General features: G+C 42.8%; 1 protein-coding gene across 4 annotated transcripts in view; it reads right to left on the minus strand.

Annotated features, from left to right (window-relative positions):
- Positions 1–858: 858 nt before the first annotated feature.
- The window catches only part of PRKCZ (protein kinase C zeta), a 97,076-nt gene continuing 71,871 nt past the window's right edge, over positions 859–26,063 (minus strand). For all 4 annotated transcript variants that reach the window (XM_079987012.1, XM_079987013.1, XM_079987014.1 and 1 more), the window contains 10 exons: positions 24,653–24,841; positions 22,938–23,035; positions 14,309–14,395; positions 10,651–10,786; positions 9,263–9,350; positions 8,312–8,431; positions 6,853–6,932; positions 4,422–4,511; positions 3,643–3,758; positions 859–1,558 (listed from right to left, as the gene is read on the minus strand). In XM_079987012.1, coding sequence (XP_079843138.1) covers positions 1,471–1,558; positions 3,643–3,758; positions 4,422–4,511; positions 6,853–6,932; positions 8,312–8,431; positions 9,263–9,350; positions 10,651–10,786; positions 14,309–14,395; positions 22,938–23,035; positions 24,653–24,841 — 1,092 coding nt within the window. In that variant the 3' untranslated portion in view covers positions 859–1,470. The remainder of the gene's footprint in view (positions 1,559–3,642; positions 3,759–4,421; positions 4,512–6,852; positions 6,933–8,311; positions 8,432–9,262; positions 9,351–10,650; positions 10,787–14,308; positions 14,396–22,937; positions 23,036–24,652; positions 24,842–26,063) is intronic.

The following is a 26,063-nucleotide window of genomic DNA, read 5'->3' on the forward strand; positions in this document are numbered from 1 at the left end:
TATACCGAATTGGGTGAGATATCATGGCACACAGGGTTTCTCTCCTTCCTGAAGAATTTTCTTCCTCAGAACTGCAAACTACTCAATGGAGTTACAACGAAAATCTACTAAAAAAAAAAAAAAAAATACGGTGTCTTGTTATCTCCCATAGAGACCAATAATTCTGAATGGTTTTAGATAGCAACGTGCCCTTGTTTGTCCTTAAACAAATGGACACGTTTTTTTCCCCAAAGCTGACAGACAATTAACCTGATGCAACATCCTCCATTTTCAAAAGAGGAAATATGGACATATTTTATATTATAGTCATACAATATTTATACATCTGTTCATTTTCTCCATCACTATATTACTGCTTTGAGTGTTGTGTTTACCAAACATCCTCCTGTAGAGCTTAGTGACAAGATGCTGAACATTTCAAAGCAGATAGTTTTAAATAGGAGGTGTGCTTTATCAGAAAAAAATGCAATATGTTGATGGATATCCTATAATTTATTTCTTTAAAACTTTAAGGCTATGATCTATTACACTTCCATTGTTCCTTTTGAATATTGCATTGATAAAAATATTATTCAAAAATCTAGTATACAACACAAGACATTGTAGGCACTGCTCAAGTATTTTCAGAAATCCACCATGTGCAAATTTAAATTATCTAATGAGATTTTGGTAAATTTTGTTTTCTCCCACATTAAACATAATCTAGATATTTCAATTGATAAATTCTAATTTGGAATTGTTATTGCTGAGATCCAAGTCCCGTCTAAAAGTTCTATGAAGATATAAGTTAATGTTAGATAGCAGCTGTTAGTTGTTATGTTCCATGTGTAAAATACTACTTTTTTCTTTAACCAGAACTTACCAGGGTTTATCAAGTGTACCAAATACGGAATATTTTTATGCAGTTTATCCATTTAGGCACTTAATAATGTACCCAAACTTGTTTTAATTGCTAATAAAACACAACTCCTTTTATTCCACATTATATATATATATGTAATACATATATATATATATATAAAACAGACATTTAAGATAGGTACCACTTGTGAAAAAAGGCATCTAAAGTAAGCTTCAACACCACTAACAATTTTATTCTTCAGGATGTTACACTGTTCTAGTAGCTCATTGCATGAAAATGTCCATCAGAAGCGTGCAGCTTTGAAAGTGGTTTGGAATCTCTCTTCCAAGGATGCAAACAACTATTGATCCTTGATGAAGCAGGCACGAAATGCAGATTTCTTTGTGAAGCCAGCTCTGTCAGTGCCCCAAACTTCTTTTTTTCCAAAAAAAAATAGAGGAAGACACCTACCAAAATCATGTTTGTTTGATTTTTCAGCAGCAATTATCATCATTGGTCTCCACTCAAAACCTTACAGTTTACCCCAGCCTTGCATGCATATACTGTTGTTAAGGATTAAATGTCAAAGTTCATTCACATTATTTGTCCTCTGTGTCGATGCCATTCTCTCATACTGTTTCCTCAGTTTGCAGCAACAATGGATTAATATATTCAAATCCTTCAAACTCCGACTGGTCTATTCTTTTTATTACATCTCTGAAAATGGAACACACACATACACAATTATCTCTTGTTTGCAACCATTTTGGTGTTTTGTAAGACACACAATTCTACCTCTGAATGGTCATCAGCACAGCCATATAGAAGGGATCTGCACTTGTGCAGAGGTATTACAGAAGTCTCTAGAACTTCTGTAGTAGGGAGAACTGGTGCTTATCCTTCCTAGAAAAGGACATACCATAAAACTGTAGAGTTGGAAGGGACCCTGAGGGTCATCTAATCCAACCCCCTGCAATGCATAAAGCAATAGGATAAGCACCATCCCACTCAGTTTCTTCTAACCTAGGGGTGGGCTCATCCTTGGCCCTCCAGATACAGTATTGCTGGACTAAAGCTCCCACCATCCCCAACTATTGGCTATACTGTCAGCCAGCTGAGTCAGTTAGTTCAATTTATTGTGTTTAGCGAGCAGCCACGACTACGAACACAAAAATATTAATAACAAGCATACTGCTAATAATAGTGGTTTACATTTCTAGTCCCCGACGTTTACAGGATAAATGATTTCCCATTCCCCCTTAAGTTTTATTACATGAATTTGTAAAGCCTTGGCAAGAATGTTCTAAAAGGATATATACCTCTCTACATCAGACAACAAGAAACAGGTCTTTGCAAGAGACGTCCTTCCCTTCTGCGATCTTAACAATGGGCATTGGCCATACTGTCTGGGGCTGACAGGAGTTGGGAGGTCAACATCTGAAGCGGCACAGGTTTGCCACTCCGATTCTAACCACTGCCAGATGAAAGAGGTATTAGCAATGGAGGAAGGTTGCGTAACTGCATAGATGACATCTTACACTCGGCTCTGGAATCTGCCTCCTTTGCAGAGTATTTAGATATCACCAAAGGCATTTTCACCTCTCACGAGAAGGGTTTGGCAGCATGACACTGAAGCCCCAGAATATGTGGTGGCACCGGAGTGGGGTGGGGTGGGGGTGGGGATGGGGATACAGTTCATTGCAAGAGCATGCAACTCTAGAAAGCAAATGGCAGAAGTTGCTGACCCAGATCAAAACACCATTTCCAAATCTGCTGCCAAAGTCTTTGATTTCAGTTTTGAGGCACCAAACAGAGCGTATGGGGAGCTTCCATTCACAAAAGTGGCTGTACTTGATGATTGGCTACTATACTACAGACACACAGCTGCCCAAGTTGTAACTTTCTGCTAAACATTTACAGACCAACAGCAGTAACCTGGGACTTGAGGCCAAAGGAAAGGAAAATAACAGAAGAAACAGATCTAACTAAAAGACTGAAGTGAGCACTTCAGTGCGGAGTGTTTTACAAAGCTACTGTGATAGTTAGAAGAGCAAGTGGAAAGGCACACATGCTATACCTTTCACTATGAGCATCTCCCCTTGCACGGACAGAGGTGTGAGCATTAGTTTACTGACTAAATCTCTGCAAATCTGCCAAGTTGTTCTGTGCAGGTACAAATCTCATCAGTGTGGAGATACCTCAGACTGGAATCTCAACAGCTTGAAGTGCATGCCTTTGTGACAAAGGAATACTGCCTGCTTTGTTTTCTAGCTCCTGCTCCTCATGTGACATCAGATGTTCCTCTAGGGGATCTCAAGGGGTTGCAGCAGGAGGGAGGAAAAACCCTAATACACTTACAATCCTTTGGATCCTAATCCCTAGCAAAGAATAACTATATAAGGGCAGCCTAAAGACATAGAAATGTACATTTTTCATTCCCAATGTTAGAAAAGCAGGGAACATGAAGTGATGCAAGATGTGGAAATTATATGCTACCTTTCTACATAGTGAACACTTGCTTAATTTTTTTTTTTTTTAATGGAAGTGTATATGGCTGCCAAAACAGAAGTCTCTTTCCCTTGGTCTCATGCCCTGTTGTCTCTCCTAAACTATCACCTTGGTTTCTTAGTTTTTGATTGCCTGTAAATGCAACAAAAGCTCTCTATCACTCTTTTATTTTGATGAGGAGCATAACCAGGTTTAGTAGCTATTCAGTCCACACAAAATCAGATCTGATAACGTCTAAAGACCTGCATAATATACAATTCTTATAAAGCATGCTTAACAACATTAGAACATACTCATCATCTGGAGTTAGCTGCACAGGTTCGCTGGTGAACTGGGTATCAAAGTTATCCAGACCATAATCGTCTGTGATCTGAGGCTGAAATGGAGGGGTTGCCTGCTTCTTTTCCAGCTGAAATGGGGATAAAGAGACAGAAACTTAAGAACCCTTTGGGTTTGTTGTTTTTCATAATGCACATCTCTGGTCCTCTTCATTGTGGGGAAGCTAGGAAAACAGGCCAGGTTTGCTGCAGGCCTATATAAAAGCTATGTCCTGGGAAAGACATCTGCTGGATGTGGTGAAGTCTGTGTGTTTTTCTGCTCTAAACTGGTTCCCATTACAAACCATCTCTCACCCAAATTCTGCTTCTGCTGTATTTGCAGTGTACCTGATGAAGTGGACTCAAGCCAATGAAAACTTATACCGTAATAAATTTGTGCTACCCACCTGGAAATAATTTTTGCTAAGATATTCCAACACCTAGCATAACGTTTGGTATCCTAGAGCCTAGAGTCCATCTGTTTATATCAAGTTAAGTTTAACTATTCCAGACCTTTTATTTAAGTTTCCTAAGCAGTTTAACAGTAGAATGGGGTAGCTGTCAGAACATTATAAACAGCTACTTCTAAAGTTTGCAAGACATTTTCGTCTGCACCCTGCCTTGAGTCTTGTAGATTTTAGTTTGTATTTTCTTGTAGATTTTTGACAGAGTACTTGCTAAGTGTGATACTGGCTTTCATCAATACTTTAAACTAAGAACCACCACAATGGGTTACATATGAAATTGAACTTTACCAGATCCCAGTCTATGCTGCGAAAGAATGTATGAGACTTGATATCAGAAAATCCAGTTTGTGGTTGGCAGCCAAGCCTCTCTTTGGGATCCTAGAGGCAAGAACAAAATTAATTTTGTCCGTGATATAAACAACAGCTACAAGTACAAGAAGCACAAATATGTAAGCCCAAACTACAACTGCTGTGAAATATAATTAGCATTAAAAAAAATAAATCACAACTAGCAACCACTAGAGCAGGTGTAGAAAACATTTGGCCCTCCAGAAGTTGCTGAACTACAACTCCCATTATCTCTGGCCATTGGTCATGCCTGCAGGGGCTGATGGGAGTTGTAGTTCATTAACATCTGGAGGGCCACAGGTTCCCCACATCTGCACTAGAGGGCCCACTCAGCATTAGGGCCACAGTGAGAGGAGTTTATTCCCCCAACACAGACAGGCTGCAGTTCTTATGAAATTCACCCCTCCAAAGCTGCTATTTGTATTGGGAGAGAAGCTCTTTTGGCACCATTTAAGATTAAGAAAACTTTGGTCTTATTTTATCACCTACTCTTTTCAAAGAAAACTGCTAGAATTACCTAAGTAAATGTATCTTTTTCATTAAATTGGCTATGGGTACAACCCTAATCATGCTTAGAAAGTCCCACTGAATTTATTGTGGATCAGCAGGCTTAGGGTCACACACCATATCTAACTGCCTATTGAATTGTATGCTTACTGATAAGGGCTTATAAGACCTGCTCAGTAATTTTAGACATTATATTTTACTACTCTCATTTTATTTAGGATTCTACTTTGTGAAATTTGGAGAAAATCATATCCATTCACATGATGTCCATAACTGTGACACTAAAAACAGCTTCCTGTTAAAAAACAACATTTAAAATGCTCAAAACAATTATAATTATGAGAGGGAAAGACACACTGGTCACTTACCATAAATGAACCTTCTAGGTTGGCGTAGGGATACAGCTACGTGATGGGTTGCGTTCTATGATTTGCTTAATGCAAGGGCATGTGGCTAGCTGAACTGTTGGATGGAGATAGATAGATAGATAGATAGATAGATAGATAGATAGATAGATAGATCCACTTCCAGTTCTGTCCATAGCCAAGCTACAAAAGGCCAGACCCTGAGAGAGAGCGCAGGCTGAGCAAGAAAACCCCAAAATTACTCCAGAAGGAAAACAATGGAGAACATGACTGGCCACCTCTTTTCCAGTGGGAGGGAAGCTCCAATTCTTTACAAGTGTAAAAAACAGACCAAACAAAAGAGTTAAAAGGGCAATGTAAGAAGAGTAGAGACAGCCATCTGAATAAAAATATGGGGATCAGAAGTCGTTTGCAAGACTTGGATTGGCTGATGTTTCTGGTCTTGAAGCAAGAAAATGGCTTGTGCCTTGAGAACTGGATTCTGGTCCAGACCAGTTTGTTGGATCTGTAATCCCTGGAGCGACAGGAAAGTCTTTGAGGATGAAAGGAGGAAAAAGGCTTTTAAAACTGACAAAAGGTCTATTAGTTCTTCCTATGCCAAAAAAAGTTTGCCTTGAAGTGGAAACAAAGGCCAGCTTATTGCTTGTTCTTCTAGTCTTCGCACTGGCAGAAAAAGAATGGCCAATGAGCAGCATCATGTCAAGAGAGGCATCAGTAATAAATCTGTGAGATTAAGACAACTTTGATAAAGCTCTGTGGCTCCGTTCATTCATGGATAGTTGTACTCAGAAGGTGGTGCTGAGAGAATTCTGTTTGATGCCTTGGCCATTGGCCTCCAAGGTCCCTCAGGGTTCTGTTCTGTTCCCCATGCTATTTAATATTTACATGAAGACACTTGCCCAGAGTGTTGGGGTTTGGTGTCACCAGGTCTCTGCGGTGGCCAGGAGTGCATTTGCACAGCTAAAGCTAGTGCACCAGCTGTGCCCATTCCTTGAGGTGTCTTATTTGGCCCCAGTTACATGCCGTTTGTATTACTGTAACACATGCTACATGGGGCTGCCTTTGAAAAGTGGCTCAGAAACTCCCAGTGAGAAAGAAGAAGAAAAAGCCAGTACAAGGAATGCTGCTTCTTTTTTTATGGAGCTGAACAAACAGGGAAAGGGGGCTGAAGAAAAGGAAGCAGTGAAATACAGGAAAAGATGGAAAATGAAGTTCACAGGAACCTGAGCACAAAGCTGAAAAGGAGGGAGAGGATGACAACATCTGCTTCAGGCAAGAGCTGAACTGAAGGAGAAGACTAAGGAAAACAGAGACCTCCAACAGTTCAGTTAGTCATATGCCTTGCCTTAAGCAAACTATTGAACACAATCCATCACGTGGATATATTCCATGCCAACCAGAGAAGAATGGCTGTTCCAGGGCTAACAGAGGAAGCAGAGAGAAATCAGTCAAATAAGTGGTTCTGAACAAACAAACAAGAACAGGTGTGCAGAATTTACCTTATTTAAAAATCCTTTCAGGACGTGGGATGCCTTCACAGAAAGGAATCTTGGAATTCGGATTGGTTTTTCAAGGATAACTGTTAAAAGGAGATTAATTTTAAAAAGAGAGATGTTATTCTTTGATACAGTACCATAATTCTTGCTAAACAGTCCAGGAATGAGCAGATTATTCAGCACTGAGAGGAAAGCTTGCCTCTAACAGGAAAGCAGAAATTGGAGTGAAGCAAACAGAAGATTACAGTAAGTGGGCATAGTTTTGAAAGTTTGTGATTCTGTTTTGTGAAATTTAGAGACAAAGTATATTCGTTAACACAAATATTGACCCAGTGTGCAGCAGCTGTGAAAAAGGTGAATTCCATGTCAAGGAGCATTAGGGATTGAAAATAAAACTGCCAGTTTCATAATGCTGTTATACAAAACATGGTACAACCACACCTGTGTACAGTTCTGGTTGGTACACCTCAGAAATAATATTGTAAAGACTGAAAAGGTTCAGGAAAGGACAATTAAAACAATTAAGAGGCTGAAACAACTTCCCTATGAAGATATGTTGCAACATTTGGGGCTTTCTGGTTTTCTAAAAAAAGTTAAGCGTGGGCATGATCAAGGTGTATAACTTCATGCATGGTATGGAGAAAGTGGATTAAAATAAGCTATTCTCCCTCTCCTTGACATGTACCAGAGAATTGTGGGATGGGACAGAATATTGTTTCACCTCTTGTGGGGCTTTCTAGAAGACAAGAAATGGCCCAAGTCTTTTGCCTCTTCGGTTTGTGGAGGTGTGGATGGGGATTTGCAAGTAGTCGTTACCATTTCCCAAGTTCTCTGTACGACAGAAGCCTGGATTGTTTAAGTTCCAGCAAATACTTTGCAGATGTGGCACCATTTATGCCTTCTGCAAATCCAGACAGACAGTTCTCCTCCTTTAACAACCTTTGCAATTACAAGAAAACTTGGGGAAGGGGTGTCCTCTACTGGTGAGTGGATTTGGGGAGCACTTTAAGAGAAGATCAAGTTCTAAACAGATGTTCTGTAGTAATGGGACAACAGTAGATAATTAGTAAGTATTAGTAATTAGTACTCTAATTAGTAAGTACACAGAATTATTAAATTGTCCTGACTGGCAAATCCCACTAGCTCATACAGGCCACTTATAAAACTGAAAGTGCTATTTCATTATATTGTCTCAGAATGCCCAAGAACAGGCTTCCTTAACCTCGGCCCTCCAGATGTTCTGAGACTACAATTCCCATCATCCCTGACCACTGGTCTTGCTAACTAGGGATCATGGGAGTTGTAGGCCAAAAACATCTGAAGGACCAAGGTTGAGGAAGCCTGCCCAAGAAGCAACCATGGTTCAGGTAGTTGGTGACGTACAAGATCCTGGAGAGCCACTGACTTTCAGCATGTGATATAAATCCAAGAAATACATACATACAAAATTAAACAGCAATACCTTGGAAGAGGTAATCTTCAGTGTTCATATCTGGATTGTCTGTAATAATATCAAAGGGAGATCTTCCTGCCATCATTTCAAACATTAGGACACCAAGTGCCCACCAATCCACACTGAACCCTGTAAAAATATTTGAGATTCATACGTTCAAGCAGCACATACATTCAAGCATCATTTCATATCCTTGTTTGTACTCATTTCTGTTGTGTGTTTTACAAATCACTGAGCACTTTGTGCCCTCTGTGAAAATAAAGCCAAACACAAACAGCAAAAAAAGTTAATATTGTCTTTGTTATTTATACTTACATTCTTCACTAAATATATATTGTGTGTTGTATCCAAAGTTAGTCCTACTCAGAGCACTGAAATTAGTGGATTTAAGTTAGTCATGTACATTACCTTCTATGGGTTTACTCTGAGTAAGATTAAAATTGGATACAATGCTACATTAATATATTGTATTAAAATCATAAAATAAAATCACAAAACTAAGGAAGAGCAAAATTTACAGCAGCACAGAACAGCAATGCGGCAGGAGGGAAAACATCACTCGACCTTTAGCTGTTCTGTGCTGCTGTAAATTTTGCTCTTTGTTAGCTTACATGCCATTACATCTTGAAACACAGAGGATGACAGCAAACTTCTTTTTAAAAAAACTTCATTTGAGTTTTGCTACCTGGTCTCCAGGCACAGAGTACTGAGCCAGTCTTACAATTCTTCTGAACAATGCACATTTTAAAAAGAACTCAACATTTTCCTTCACACAAAAAGTAAGTAACATACAAATCCTGCTATTAACCTGGCATCTAGTTATTAGGGGAAAGACATACACATAAATAAATAAATAAATAAATAAATAAATAAATAAGCAGCACACCAATAGCTTCTTGAAATTAGAACTTTAATGACGTGCAGCAATTAAATCATTATACACACTACATAACAACTCACCGTACTCTTCTCCTCGTAGAATCTCTGGTGCAATGTAATTTGGTGTTCCACAGAAAGTGCTTGTAGTGTCACCAGGGCCCAATCCTTCCTGCAGAAATAAAACACAACAGTTTATGTACACGAAAGAAACATGACCTTCTGAAATTTCCATTTAGTCAGGAGCAGGAGATGCCACACTCCCAGGACTCCTCCACAAAACCTGAAAAATTCAGCATTTCATACATTATATATTTTACATGGCTGTTTATTTGTATGTATTTTAAAACTTTATACAGTGGTACCTCGGGTTAAGAACTTAATTTGTTCCGGAGGTCCATTCTTAACCTGAAACTGTTCTTAACCTGAGGTACCACTTTAGCTAATGGGGCCTCCCACTGCCGCTGCGCCGCCGCTGCGCAATTTCTGTTCTCATCCTGAAGCAAAGTTCTTAACCCAAGGTACTATTTCTGGTTAGTGGAGTCTGTAACCTGAAGCGTCTGTAACTTGAAGCGTCTGTAAGGTACCACTGTATATGGATATTTTATTATTGTTTATGATGGCCTATACTTGTAATGCCTAATAAAGGTTTGGCAAAGTAAGTAAAAGCATTTCACACATACCACTTAATGCAACTGAAGCTGTTGCTCTGAAGAATTTATTTATATGCCATTGTTATTTAAGCACTAGCCTGGTAGCAATAGGTGAGTGCACAGAATTCCATGCAGGGGAATGGCAGTTCCACACAGCCATCACAACTAGTAGCCATTGGTAGACATCTCCTCTAATGCCTTTTAAAGTCTTCTAAACTAGAAGTTTTAATTTTCCCCTAGTGCATTATGTACTATGTAATGTACTACTATTTTCTAACTATCCACAATCTTCTGCTAATCAGTGTCAATAGATGATCCTGAGTTCTAGTATTATGTGTCTGAGAAACTTCTCCATTTTATCTACACCATGCACAGTTCTTGTTTACCTTCAATATTTTCGGCTAATTTTTCTTTTGCCTTCCATTCTCATGCTAAGGGATGGGAGAATATCTACACAGTGGCTTCCTGATGTGCTATGGAGGCAGCCTAAATAGAGTAAATTGAGGGAGGGTGTGTTGCTTGATAGAGGTACAGCAGGAAATAATAAGGCGTACCTCATGCTTCTAAGGGGCTGTGGGAAAGGCTGGGACTGGCTTATGTATGCACCCTTCCCAGAAGTGGAGCTGCACTGCGGCTAGAAGGAAGTACAAAGACACAGGGAAGGTCTTTTGCAAAGACCAGTAATGTGCCTGATACGTTACTTCAATGGGGAAAAAAGTGCGAGAACATTTCTCAAATTTCTCCCAGTATAATCAATTCTGCTTTTTAAAATAACATACTATGATGAAAAAAGCCCAAAGGCTTGAAGAGTAAACTTACCTTGCACATACCGTAGTCTGTCAACTTGATATGACCCTCTGCATCCAGGAGAACATTGTCTAATTTTAAATCTCTGTAGATTATGCCTCTCTCATGTAGGAAGTTGAGAGCAATACAGATTTCAGCAGCATAGAACCTTAAATGAAACAGTGACTTTTAAGAGCAGTGCTAATAAAATGCATTTTTTAAAAAAAATACACTCCCCAGTACAAATGTGAGGAGCATCTACACTAATCTTGTTTTGATTCAGAAGCTCACATGCTAAGTGTTTAAACCAGTATCTCACTTTAAATCAAACCCAAACAGGATGCCATGCTCTTTTGATAACTCTTATATCAGTGGTGGCTGTCACCCATTGAGAATTGTTGGGTGGTAGGATCACTTCATGGATCACTGCCTTGCCGTGGCGAAGGGGCTTGAATAACTCAGAGAAGGGCCACCCAAGATGAACAGGTCATAGTGGAGAGTTTTGACCAAACGTGATCCACCTGGAGCAGGAACCGGCAAGCCACTCCAGTATCCCTGCCAAGAAAACTCCATGGACAAAGACAACAGGCATATGAAAGTTATGACGCTGGAAGATGAGCCCCTCAGGTCGGAAGGCGTCCAACATGCTACTAAGGAAGAGCGGAGGACAAGTACAAGTAGATTCAGAGCTGATGAAGCGGCTGGGCCAAAGCCGAAAGGGCGCTCAGTTGCGGATATGCCTGGAAGCGAAAGGAAAGTCCAATGCTGTAAAGAAAAATATTGCATAGGAACCTGGAATGTAAGAACCATGAACCTGGGTAAGTTGGATGTGGTCAAAAATGAGATGGCAAGAATAAATATTGACATCCTGGGCATCAGTGAACTAAAATGGACGGGAATGGGCGAATTCAGTTCGGATGAGCATCATATCTACTACTGTGGGCAAGAATCCCGTAAAAGAAATGGAGTGGCCCTCATGGTCAACAAAAGAGTGGCGAAAGCTGTACTGGGATGCAATCTCAAAAATGATAGAATGATCTCGATACGAATCCAAGGCAGACCTTTTAACATCACAGTAATCCAAGTTTATGCACCAACCACTGGTGCTGAAGAAACTGAAATTGACCAATTCTATGAAGACTTACAACACCTTATAGAAGTGACACCAAAGAAGGATGTTCTTCTCATTATAGGGGATTGGAATGCTAAAGTGGGGAGTCAAGAGATAAAAGGAACAACTGGCAAGTTTGGCCTTGGAGTTCAAAACGAAGCAGGGCAAAGGCTAATAGAGTTCTGCCAAGAGAACAAGCTGGTCATCACAAACACTCTTTTCCAACAACACAAGAGACGACTCTACACATGGGCATCACCAGATGGGCAGCATCGAAATCAGATTGATTATATTCTCTGCAGCCAAAGATGGAGAAGCTCTATACAGTCAGCAAAAACAAGACCTGGAGCTGACTGTGGCTCAGATCATCAGCTTCTTATAGCAAAATTCAAGCTTAAACTGAAGTAGGAAAAACCACTGGGCCGGTAAGATACATAAAATCCCTTATGAATACACAGTGGAAGTGAGGAACAGGTTTAAGGATTTAGATTTGGTGGACAGAGTGCCTGAAGAACTATGGATGGAGGCTCGTAACATTATACAGGAGGCAGCAACTAAAACCATCCCAATGAAAAGGAAATGCAAGAAAGCAAAGTGGCTGTCCAACGAGGCCTTAGAAATAGCGGGAGAGAGAAGGCAAGCAAAATGCGAGGGAGATAGTGAAAGATACAGGAAATTGAATGCAGATTTCCAAAAAATAGCAAGGAGAGACAAGAAGGCCTTCTTAAACGAGCAATGCAAAGAAATAGAGGAAAACAATAGAATGGGAAAAACCAGAGATCTGTTCAAGAAAATTGGAGATATGAAAGGAACATTTCGTACAAAGATTACCATAATAAAAGACAAAAGTGGAAAGGACCTAACAGAAGCAGAAGACATCAAGAAGAGATGGCAAGAATACACAGAGGAACTATACCAGAAAGAAATGGATTTCTCGTATACCCCAGGTAGTGTGGTTGCTGACCTTGAGCCAGACATCCTGGAGAGTGAAGTCAAATGGGCCTTAGAAAGCACTGCTAATAACAAGGCCAGTGGAAGTGATGATATTCCAGCTGAACTATTTAAAATTTTAAAAGATGATGCTGTTAAGGTGCTACACTCAATATGCCAGCAAATTTGGAAAACTCAGCAGTGGCCAGAGGATTGGAGAAGATCAGTCTACATCCCAATCCCCAAGAATGGTCTGAAGCTCAACATCAAAAAAACGAAGATCGTGGCCACTGGGCCCATCACCTCCTGGCAAATAGAAGGGGAAGAAATGGAGGCAGTGAGAGATTTTACTTTCTTGGGCTCCATGATCACAGCAGATGGTGACAGCAGTCACAAAATTAAAAAACGCCTGCTCCTTGGGAGAAAGGCGATGGCAAACCTAGACAGCATCCTAAAAAGCAGAGACATCACCTTGTCAACAAAGGTCTGTATAGTTAAAGCCATGGTTTTCCCAGTAGTGATGTATGGAAGTGAGAGCTGGACCATAAAGAAGGCTGATCGCCGAAGAATTGATGCTTTTGAATTATGGTGCTGGAGGAGACTTTTGAGAGTCCCATGGACTGCAAGAAGATCAAACGCATCCATTCTTAAGGAAATCAGCCCTGAGTGCTCACTGGAAGGACAGATCCTGAAGCTGAGGCTCCAATACTTTGGCCACCTCATGAGAAGAGAAGACTCCCTGGAAAAGACCCTGATGTTGGGAAAGATTGAGGGCACAAGGAGAAGGGGACGACAGAGGACGCGATGGTTGGACAGTGTTCTCGAAGCCACAAACATGAGTCTGACCAAACTGCGGGAGGCAGTGGAAGACAGGAATGCCTGGCGTGCTCTGGTCCATGGGGTCACGAAGAGTCGGACACGACTAAATGACTAAACAACAACAACAACAACAACAAGGAGGTGAGCCTGAGCAGTAGGTGAAGCCAGAGCCAGTGACATGCTGGCATACGTCTGTCTCAGGAGACAATGGAAGAGTGCCCCTTCGGGGGTGAAGTCAAATCACTGGAGTTACAGTGCCTGCTGTGGCTATAGAGACCAATACAGGAAAATGCAGGAATGTTTTGTTGCAGCTGGGGCAGATGAAGGCGTCTGGTTGTGCTGATAAAGGTGTGCCCTGCCCAAACTAATTCTAGTTTTGTCCCCATCCTCCTTCAGCCTGCTGAGCTCTTCCAGGGCAGAAGGCGAGCAGACTGGGGCTGACTGAGGGCAGAATGAGCTTGGTGGGGCAGTGCCTCATTTGTCCTAATGGACCGGCCTCCACAGCAAAATTGGTTCCATATGTGCTTGTGGCACCAACCTTGCCACATTTAGAAAGAATAAAGGGCAATATAACAAACATCAAGAGAGCATAAGAAATCTCACAGAAGTTGAGCAGAAAGGAACTCCAGGTAATAGGAGCCAAGGGATTGCACCCAGACTCTAGAATTGGGAGATCAACGTTTTGCCTACGAAGTAGAACTCTTTAAGGCAACCTATACATTGCCGAAGGCATTAACAATACACTTACAACTTCAGTGGAACTAAGCTGATTTAAACAAGTTGTTGGCACCTGCAAAAAGATAATGCATTTTTAGCTGCCACTTAAAATACCTTGCATGTTCTTCAGGGAGTTTTCTTTGCCGTTGCATATGAAACATGAGGTCGCCCCCATTCACGTACTCTATAACAAGAAACAACCTGAAAGTATAACATGCAAGTTCTGATTATCTGGCTTGAGGAAATTGCCCACACAAGCCAATCAGCATTAAGCAGTCATGTAACATTCTAATTACAGAAGACAATTATCGGTTCACCAACCCTCTTATTTCACTTTTGTGGAACACACTCCAACAGTATGCTGTTAGACTATTTAGTGTCTTACTATTGAAAAACATTGTCTCCTGTTTAAGAAATATTATGGCATAAAAGCAACATATATACATATACATTCATTTTATTTTGGGCCACATCAAGACTTCAGCTTGTAATGTTGATGACATATGAAATAGCTGTCCCTTACACTTATTTATGATCAATAAATCCAGACCTGGGGACAGGATACCATTTTTAAGTCCAGAAAGTATGGAAGACAGGAAAACTGATAAAAGGCAGGTAGGATGGTTTGATCTTGATGAGAGAGCATATCCTCCTGGGCCTTCATTATTGTGCCAAGACTTTGGAGTTTAAGAATTTTTACACTGATTTTGCTATTTTATTTTGGTTGTTTTGTAAGCTTTTATTGGTATTTCTGCATTGTCAGAAATATATATCTGTTAGCCACCTTGAGATCCCTTTAGGAAGAAGGGCAGGATATACGTTTACAGAAGTAAACAAACAAACAAATGAATGAATGAATGATGGTCTCTCCTCTCAGAAGGGTGGGCTGTACTTGTTCTCGCGTAAAATCTCCTTGCTGTCTTTTGTAATCAGTGTACAAGTAGAAATGGGATAAATCCCAAACCCATCCACTCCAAAATGCTTCATTTTCATGGACACTGACTTCAGAACTGTGACATTCAGACTTTTACATCTGGAGAGGCAGCTGGTCATCTTTCTTTTATTTTAAGTTGGGTATGGTGTCCTCAATTGAGGGTTTTTTGAGGGGGGAGGTGTTAATGGAATTTAAGCCACAGGACATTGCAATTATTTTATCCTGCTCAATAAATTTTTGGAGCACTGAAAGTCAGAATTCAGTGCTCAGACAACCAGATCCCCCTCTCAGCCTTGCTGATGTGGTGCAAAGGAAAGCAAAGGAATAAGTTTGGAACCAGCTTGGCTGCAGGAGTTGTCGGAAGGAGACATATAAGGCACCATCCAACCTTCTTAGCGACGCCACTCCAGATTTGTGTAGGCCAAAAAATAGTGAGATGCATCTGTAATGCTGTGAACACCTCCAGCTGTGAATTATATTTTTGTTATGCCCTGTACATCCAATTTGAACACAATCTCTGTCTAGACAGCCACACAGAACTTCCACATATTCTCAAGACAATACCCTATCAAGTACTTCTACAACCATGGCAACCGATGAAAGCTTTTAAAATACTGCTGTAAGTATGCTATGCGGTTAAGCAAAATGGCCCTTTACCTTTCAGCTTTAGTATCATTTGATCACTGAAGGTGATTGATTAGGGGTCTACGATAGCTGGGATCTGTATCAAACCTGGGCAGGGAGGGACAGGAACTGAAACAGCTTTGCGGTTTAATTATGGCCAGAGAAATGAGGCTACGTTTTGCAGCTAGCTGGCAAGAAGCACATCCTTGCAGTTCTTCAAGGCTGCCTTTTAACAGCCAGCTTCAAGCAGGTGAGTTCTTGGGTGGCTGATCTTTGAAGACTAGCCCGTTTGGTTGCCTGCCTGCTCTCCTCTGCTCACGTTGTTTATTTGTAAACAGGCATCACAAAGAACACCATCAATACCCTATGATCACAAGGAAACTATTGTACAATGAGACCAGGGCATCAATAGAAGTGCCAGGCATACGAACTAGAAAACCCCCCAGAATGTCTAAGAATATCTCAGATTCCCTAAAGCAGGCATGTCCAAAGTTCGTTTCAGGGGCCTAATCCAGCCCATCGGTTGGTTTAATCCAGCCCCTGTGGCAGTTTATTTCCTGGGGTAAAAACCCAAAAAAACCTTGACAACTTCAATCCTAAAAAAAAAACTGAACAACTTCAACCCTAAGAAAAGGTCAACAACTTTGGTCAGCCCTCTCAGCCCTTCACTTCATCAAATCTGGTCCTCTTTGAAAAAAGTTTGGACACCACTGCAAAGTCTCCTGGGATGAGTCTCAACCCCTGAACCTGACAATAAGTTTTGTGCGACTATTAAAAGCTGAAGTGGTAAAAAAGCTGAAGTAGTATTTCAGCTCATGCAGACAAGAAAAAATCCATTAGTACTTTGACGGCAGCTAAGAGTTTATTAAGTGTGTTCCCAAAAGAACCCAAAACTGTTTTTCAAGCTGTGCTATGCATAATAATAATAATAATAATAATAATAATAATAATTTATTATTTGTACCCCGCCCATCTGGCTGGGTTTCCCCAGCCACTCTGGGCGGCTTCCAACAAGGATGAAAAATACACTAAAATGTCACATATTAAAAACTTCCCTGAACAGGGCTGCCTTCAGATGTCTTCTGAATGTCAGGTAGTTGTTTATTGCTTTGACATCTGATGGGAGGGCATTCCACAGGGTGGGCGCCACTACCGAGAAGGCCCTCTGCCTGGTTCCCTGTAACTTGACCTCTCGCAGTGAGGGAACCGCCAGAAGGCCCTCGGAGCTGGACCTCAGTGTCCGGGCAGAACGATGGGGGAGGAGACGCTCCTTCAGGTATACTGGACCGAGGCCATTTAGGGCTTTAAAGGTCAGCACCAACACTTTGAATTGTGCTCGGAAACGTACTGGGAGCCAATGTAGGTCTTTCAAGACCGGTGTTATATGGTCTCGGCGGCCGCTCCCAGTCACCAGTCTAGCTGCCGCATTCTGGATTAGTTGTAGTTTCCGGGTCACCTTCAAAGGTAGCCCCACGTAGAGCGCATTGCAGTAGTCCAAGCGGGAGATAACCAGAGCATGTACCACTCTGGTGAGACAGTCTGCAGGCAGATAGGGTCTCAGCCTACATACCAGATGGAGCTGGTAAACAGCTGCCCTGGATACAGATTTGACCTGTGCCTCCATGGACAGCTGTGAGTCCAAAATGACTCCCAGGCTGCGCACCTGGTCCTTCAGGGGCACAGTTACCCCATTCAGGACCAGGGAATCCTCCACACCTGCCCGCCTCCTGTCCCCCAAAAACAGTACTTCTGTCTTGTCAGGATTCAACCTCAATCTGTTAGCCGCCATCCATCCTCCAACCGCTTCCAGACACTCACACAGGACCTTCACCGCCTTCACTGGTTCTGATTTAAAAGAGAGGTAGAGCTGGGTATCATCTGCATACTGATGAACACCCAGCCCAAACCTCCTGATGATCTCTCCCAGTGGCTGCATGTAAATGTTGAAAAGCATGGGGGAGAGGACAGAACCCTGAGGCACCCCACAAGTGAGAGCCCAGGGGTCTGAACACTCATCCCCCACCACCACTTTCTGAACATGGCCCAGGAGGAAGGAGCGGAACCACTGTATAACAGTGCCCCCAGCTCCCAGCCCCTCAAGACGGTCCAGAAGGATGTTATGGTCGATGGTATCAAACGCCGCTGAGAGATCCAGCAGAACTAGGAAACAGCTCTCACCTTTGTCCCTAGCCCGCCGGAGATCATCAACCAGTGCGACCAAGGCAGTTTCAGTCCCATGATGAGGCCTGAATCCCGACTGGAAGGGATCCAAATGGTCCGCTTCTTCCAGGCGTGCCTGGAGTTGTTCAGCAACCACTCGTTCAATCACCTTGCCCAAGAATGGAAGGTTTGAGACTGGGCGATCATTGGCCATCGTGGCCGCATCTAAAGATGGTTTTTTAAGAAGCGGTTTAATAACCGCCTCTTTCAGCGGGTCTGGGAAGGCTCCCTCACGGAGGGAAGCATTCACCACCCCACGAAGCCCATCGCCCAGTCCTTCCCGGCTAGCTTTTATAAGCCAGGATGGGCAAGGATCCAGGAGACAGGTGGTTGGCTTCACTCGTCCAAGCAGCCTGTCCACACCCTCGGAGGTAACAGATTGGAATTGATCCCACACAACTTGACCAGACAGGACTCTAGCACTCTCCCGCCCCGGCCCTGCTCCCACGGTGGAGTCTACTTCTTCCCGAATCTGAGCGATTTTATCTGCAAAAAAATTTGCAAAATCATTGCAGGAGAACATGTGGCCCGTACTGGGCCCCGATGTTACAGGTGGTTCCGCTAAATTGTGAACCACCTGAAAGAGTCTCCTGCTGCTGTTTTCTGCAGATGCAAGAAAGTCTTCTTCGCCGTCGCTATCGCCACTCGGTAGGCTCGACGTTGAGCTCTAACCTGTGTCCGGTCAGATTCGGAATGAGTTATCCGCCACCGGTGCTCTAGCCGTCTCAACAATTGTTTCATTGCCCTCAGATCCGTGGAAAACCACGGGGCTCTCCGGGCTCCATGCAATCGGAGAGGGCGCTTCGGAGCCAAACAGTCAATAGCCCTGGTTAACTCCACATTCCAGCGGGCCACCAGGGAATCGGCTGAAAGGCCATCAACATGGGATAAAGCATCCCCTACCACTCTCTGGAAACCATTTGGATCCAGTAAGTGGCGGGGGCGGACCATCCGAATCGGTCCCACCTCCCTGCAGAGGGGATGGGTCGCAGAGAAATCCAGTTGCATCAGGAAGTGATCTGACCATGGCACTTCTTTCGATTCACTTTTAGTTAGTGTCAGATCACCAACATCCATAGAGGTAAACACCAGGTCCAAGGCATGTCCGCGGCTATGGGTTGGGCCAGACTTATTCAGGGACAGCCCCATGGAGGCCATGCTTTCCACGAAGTCCCGAGCGGCCCCTTGTAAGGTCGTGTCGGCATGGATGTTAAAATCCCCTAGGACAACCAAGCTAGGTGTCTCCAGGAGAACATCCGCCACGACCTGAAGCAGCTCGGGCAGGGAATCCTTGGTGCAGCGGGGAGGTCGATACACCAAAAGGAATCCTGTACTGCCCCTATTGCCCAACTTCCAGAACATGCACTCGGAAAATTGGGTCTTCCCAATAGGACGCCTGGTGCAAACTAATGACTTCCTAAAAATCACTGCAACCCCCCCCTCCCCGCCCACATGACCTGGGTTGCTGTGCGTAAGAGAAACCTGGTGGACAAGCAGCGGCAAGGACAGGCCCATCTGCTTCATCCAACCAAGTCTCTGTTACACATGCCAGGTCAAGTCCTCCATCCATGATCAAGTCATGGATGGCAGTGGTCTTATGAATCATTGACCTGGCATTGCACAGCAACACTTTCAGGTCATGTGGGTATCCCTTGCTGATTCTAGTATCCATCCGGTCAGGACCAGACCCGGAGGCAGGGATAGTCCTCAGACAACGACTAAACCTGCCTCCTCTGTAATGACATGGTCTGGTCTTAGCGTAACTCCTCCTCCTACCCATGATCACTGAGATCGGTTGTCCCAGTGCATTCCCCCCTGTGAAACATGTCCCAGCCATTTTGTTGGCTGGGACCAACTCCCCAGCAGCCCTGACCCCTCCCCTTAAGAACAAAATAACACTTTAAAAAAACAACAACAAAACAACAACAACAACAACACAAATAAAACAATACAAACAAAAAACAATAAAAATTACAAAAACATAAAATCAAACAAATTCCCAGGCCCAATAAACATCCACCCCACCCCCACCCCCCACATACAAAAAATTCAAAATAAAATTTTTAAAACATTTTAAAAGCACTCTGCACCCCTCCAGCAGTAACAGCAACTGTCCTAGTGAGGCCCGTCAGGCCCTGCCCTGGGCCAGGTGGTAAGTGGCAGGAAGGAGCAGGGCCCTCAGACACTCACACAGGAGAGTCCTCCTGGGCAGCGGAGTGCAGCAGTCCTTATGAGGCTTCAGGCCCCACCCCAGGCCAGATGATGAGTGGCAAGAAGGAGCAGGGCCCTCAGACACTCACATACAGGAGAGTCCTCCTGGGCAGCAGAGCGCAGCAGTCCCTGTGAGGCTTCAGGCCCCACCCCAGGCCAGATGGTAAGTGGCAGGAAGGAGCAGGGCCCTCAGACACTCACATACAGGAGAGTCCTCCTGGGAGCAGAGCGCAGCAGTCCCTGTGAGGCTTCAGGCCCCGCCCCAGGCCAGATGGTGAGTGGCAAGAAGGAGCAGGGCCCTCAGACACTCACACGCAGGAGAGTCCTCCTGGGAGCAGAGCGCAGCAGTCCCTGTGAGGCTTCAGGCCCCGCCCCAGGCCAGATGGTGAGTGGCAAGAAGGAGCAGGGCCCTCAGACACTCACACGCAGGAGAGTCCTCCTGGGCAGCAGAGCACAGCAGTCCCTGTGAGGCTTCAGGCCCCACCCCAGGCCAGATGGTGAGTGGCAAGAAGGAGCAGGGCCCTCAGACACTCACACGCAGGAGAGTCCTCCTGGGCAGCAGAGCGCAGCAGTCCCTGTGAGGCTTCAGGCCCCACCCCAGGCCAGATGGTGAGTGGCAAGAAGGAGCAGGGCCCTCAGACACTCACACGCAGTAAAGATACCATCCAATGAAAAGACAGAAGGCACTATTAATAAATAAAAACTCACACAAATGCCAAGGCGCATTCTAGAAGAGGATTAATTAAGAAGGGCCTTTTAATCGTCCAAATTTATATCCTGTTCAAAAGCATGTTAAATATGCACACTGCATATTAAAATCTTCATTTGGGGTCAACAGAGGAATCATGTAGCTAGTTTTTACCACACCATTACCATCTGATCTTCTGTTAGTTCTTACTTTTCTAAGGGCATATCTACACCATATGTTTAAAGCACACCCAACACACATTTAAAGCAAATGAATTCTCCCCCGTACAATACTAGGAACTGCAGTTTTGTTAAGGATGTCGGGACTTGTAGCTCTGTGAAGGGGAAAGAAGAGTTCCCAGGATACTTGGCGGAGAGTCATGTTCTTTAAATGTGCATTGGATATGCTTTTAAATGTATGGGGTGGATCTGCCCTAAGACTACAAATGATCTTGAAGCCTAGAACTCAGTGTGATTTCAGGAGAGCAGTTTTGCTGGCATGCACTGAGCCTGACTGACTCTTTGAACTTTTAGTGCCTGTCTCTGCATCCCCCCATCTACCACTCCCTGCCCAGTAAATTCTTCTGTGACTGATGCATGCCTGCTCTATCTTCTTTTGGATTCACTCTGATGACAACCCTTGCACTCTCACTCTCTCTTTTTGGACAGATCACAATGAGGATAGGTAGATGACAGTATCCTGCACTATCTTCTGACAGATATATTATTGTGCGTTCTCTCAGTCATACACAAACACACTTTCCAGCCTCCACTACTACTCACAAACACCATTTCCCTCCAAATGTAGAAGCATCATTAAACCGAAGTAGCATTGTTCATTTTTGAGTGAGGAATTTGCATTTTATTTCTCATGTTGATTTTTCGCTGGGATTTGTAAAACGTTTAAGAGACTTCTGTTGACATATAAAGCAGTGTTTACTATACTGTACCACTGTTAATGGCCCACTACACCTCATGTTTTTTATTTATTTTATAAAATTCCCTCCCTTCTGGAAGAAGAAAAGTTTGGATTTGATATCCTGCTTTATCACTACCCGAAGGAGTCTCAAAGCGGCTAACAATCTCATTTCCCTTCCTCCCCCATGACAAACACTCTGTGAGGTGAGTGAGGCTGAGAGACTTCAGAGAAGTGTGACTATCCAAAGGTCACCCAGCAGTTGCATGTGGAGGAGAGGGGAAGCGAATCTGGTTCACCAGATTATGAGTCCACCGCTCTTAACCACTACACCACACTTTAATAGCTTATCTTGTCATTTGCCTTTTATTTCACTTTTTTTTTTTTCATTTCTGTTCTTCCATCCTGGTATCTTAACAAGGACACTCTACTTCCTATGCCAAAGTGTCTAATGTTATGCATGCTTTGCTCATGTGTGTTTGATAAAGCATGCTAGTGTCTAAGTCAGCTCTGTTAAACCAACAGAACCCTGCTTTCTGGTGCAATGGACCAGGACACAGAGCAATGAGGATCGCCTAGCACTAGAATAATTCTTGAAAAGACTTATTGCTTTTTCCAATTACATCATGTCATTTGTGTTTTTATGTTAAATAGTGCCATGTGATCTTTGGATGAAGGGTGGTATATAAATTTAATAACAACAACACAGAAAAGTACATTTCAGACATGTTAGAGAGATGTAAACTTTGAGCAAGAATGGTAACAAGGGCCAGAGAGAATTAATCAATGGCAGCAAGCCATTCACTCTCCTGGAGTCAAGAAGACTACAGTCATACCTCATGTTGCATCTGCTTCAGGTTACATCTTTTCAAGTTGTGTCCCACGGCAACCCGGAAGTACCGGAACGGTTACTTCCGGGTTTCACCGTTCGCGCATGCGCAGATGCAGCGCTTCTGGATGCAAATGCTTTAAGTTGCGGACGTGCCTCCAGGACGGATTACATCCACAACTCGAGGTTCCACTGTACAGCATATAAATCTAACTCTGGTAGCAAAGCTCTAGCACAGATATGCAGAGATTGCCGTGTCCATCAAGGTTCTTGAAAGTAGTTATCTTAAATTTTGTAAAAAGATAAGGATTTGCTCACTTACCGACTTGTCGTTTGAAAGCAGGAATGCAAGCCAACTAAAAATGGATTACTGGATGCCTGTTCAAACACATGTTTTTCTGTCTGCACCCAATCAATATCCTGAAACAGAGTAATTTGATCATTACAATGGCAGCTATACAACAGGCTGTGGACAACACCAAGAAGTTCAGTCAAACACATTTATATTCTTCTTGCACATATTTATATCACTGCTAAAGCATTTGCTTTAAACTGATGTCCTGACCCATTCAACATTTTCCTGCCTGTATGTGCAAAATATTAAAGTTCCAGAAGCACTAAAAATCAGAAAATTAAGGTTTGGGTGAGTGTGTGAGAAAGAGAAAACACATTCTCTCCCATCCTCACACACCTTACTCTTGAATGAATCATTCTATAAAATTGTTAACTCTGGTTAAAATGAACTTGGGGATGCTCCCTTTCATATAACTTTGACCAAATTCTGATTCAAGTTATCTGTGTTTTTTAAAAATACACTTCTTGGTTGTGAGTCCTGAAAGACCTGCTCCCTGCCTTGCAGGCCCTTTTCTACCTGGCCTTGATTGACTCCAGCTGCAGAAGCTGAGGCTGTTGAACAGACTCTTGGACTCGGGTATTTGTGGGGGGTTGCTATTATCGATATTTTTTTGGTAGCAGTTATTGATATGAATGTTTTGTAGCTTTATTTTTGATATTATTTATGTGGAAACTGTTCAATTCATTGTGTACTTTTTGATGTTTATTTATTGTTTATGACTACGTTTGCTTTGTTTGTAATTATATGGTATTTTGCATGTTGTAAGTTGCCTCGAGCATGGTTTTGGCTATGGAAAGGTTTTGCTTTTTTGCTGACATCTGTCTTTCTTGGGAAACAAGATGACATACAAATAAAATTATGCATGTATGTACATATGTATTTACGCACCTAAAAATCTAGTAACTGTTTCTGTGCAGCTGGGGTTATCTCCATTTCTCATCAGTGGGAAAAACTGTGCATTTAAATCACAGGTAGGGAACCTCTGGCCTGTGGGCCAGTCTCAGCCTGCCAGGGGCTATAACTTGGCCAGCAGGGCCATTTTCCCCAAACCAAGTCCACCTATCAATCAGATGACATCACTGGGAAACATCAGCTGGTGGACAAGGTTCAATAGCCTGAGTCCTGTTTCATGCTGGAGAAGCAGACCCCTGCAGAGAAGAGGATTGAATCTTCTGCTCATGAGCTGGTGAGTGGAGAGTTCAATCCTGCTTGGTACTGCTTTGCCAGCATATTCCCTAGAAGCTCAGGAGTATACAAGGGATTACCAGTAGCCTTTCGTAATTGGCTGAGCCTAGGTCTGCTCACCTTCAGAGACAACAAAGGGCCAAACAACATGTGATGCAATACCCTCTCTGCCAACATCAATTGTATATTGTAAACTGCCCTGTGATTCTTCGATGAAAAGTAGTAAATACATTTAAGAAAAAAATTGCCACATGCAAATTCTGTGGATGAAGGGTTTGGGGTTTTTTAAGGGTGATATCATAATAGATCTTCCATAGATTTTGCCCCAAAGTCATCTTGCCTACTGTGTCTAACCAAAACGGCAACAATTGTTAAGTGTTCATCGGCTGAGGAGGGCTGAAATTTATGATCAAATCAACCATACATTTTCCCCTTATAATTAATTCTCTTCACTATGCTTCTGTGATTTCATGTAATGTGCTGAATTAAGCTCTTACCTCATCATCGTGGACTAATTCTTTCTTCACTACTTTCATCGCATAAATTTGATCATTTTTTTTTAACCGCACTAATAGAACTTTGGCATAGCTTCCTCGTCCAATAACTCTGATTAGATCAAAGTCCTGTAGACCAAGCCCCTGAGAGATTTTAATTCCATCCATTCCATCAATAACTGGCTTGAGCTCCTATAAGGAGAGGCAAGCAGGTAAGACACCACATAACCTTTTGAACAAACAAACATTGGCAGCTTAACATACCATAAAAATTGCTAAATACTGCTCCTGCTCAATCATACTTAAATAAATAAAAATATCCTTTCATTTTCAACACTTGTCTTAGGTGAGTGTGAATCATTCTTCTCCAGTATCAGCTTGCCCACAGAGGTCTCATCAGCAGCACTGTTGCTTGTATTTAAAGTGAGTAGCACATTGTACTGCTATGTGCACAAGACCTGTGCCTCAAAAGAACATTTTTGTGCTTTAGTCAGGAAGCAGGCATTGCCTCCTCCATTCCCCAAAAGGGAAATCCCAGTGAAGGCAGGGGGTGTGCACATTCCTTCTCAGTAGCTGCAACTTTCCCGGTGCACAGGACAACACACACAATGGAAAGGAGGGCAATGTTGTGTGATTGCAGAGGTGACCACTCAAAGAACATCACTGACAGATAAGTAACCTACCAGTCTTCTTTGTGACCTTTTTGCAGTCTCCTATATACGATAGATTAGTGAGCTGACATACCTGGGAGGAAAATGTTGCACCCTTGGGAGGTTCTAGACAACAGTGTTTCAGAAACATAGATGGTGTGGACTACATGGAAGCTTTGCACGGCTCCTCTACTGACAAACCTACAATGAAGGCTAGAAATGGCCATTCCCCTGGTGGAATGACCTTTCAGCTTCTAGAGGCATTGGTTGGTAAAAGTAGGGTTGAACTATTGGGAGAAAGAGTGAAACTCAGCAGTCCTGTTCGGTTTTGATTGTATATTCTTAGAACTTGTATGTTGCTCTTCAGGGCAATGCCCTCCCAAGATAGCTTACAAAAGATAATTAGTTTCATACAAATAAGGGATAATTTAGTTTCATATACATGGCAGGAGCTCTTAGATGGAGCTGTATCAATGAACAATCGAAGGATTCCTAGGTGCAGTTGCTTTTTCCTCTGATGACTGTATGATACAAAAAGCATGTGGTGGAGACAGAAGACTAGGCTGCCTGGAAGAACTGCTCACCAATTAGATCATATAACTTCAGTAATGTACCAGTGCATTAAACAGCCCAGGACTGGTTTACTTCTAAGACCACTTCTCTGATATGAACATTCCCAAACTCTAAACATAACCCTCAAAGATCCATCACCAAAGGACTCATTCTTAGAAGGGATGGTGCCTTTTCAGCGGTGGTGCCCAAAC

Source organism: Podarcis cretensis (genome assembly GCF_951804945.1).
Source record: "Podarcis cretensis genome assembly, chromosome: 8".
In the NCBI taxonomy this organism is placed as follows: Eukaryota; Metazoa; Chordata; class Lepidosauria; order Squamata; family Lacertidae; genus Podarcis; species Podarcis cretensis.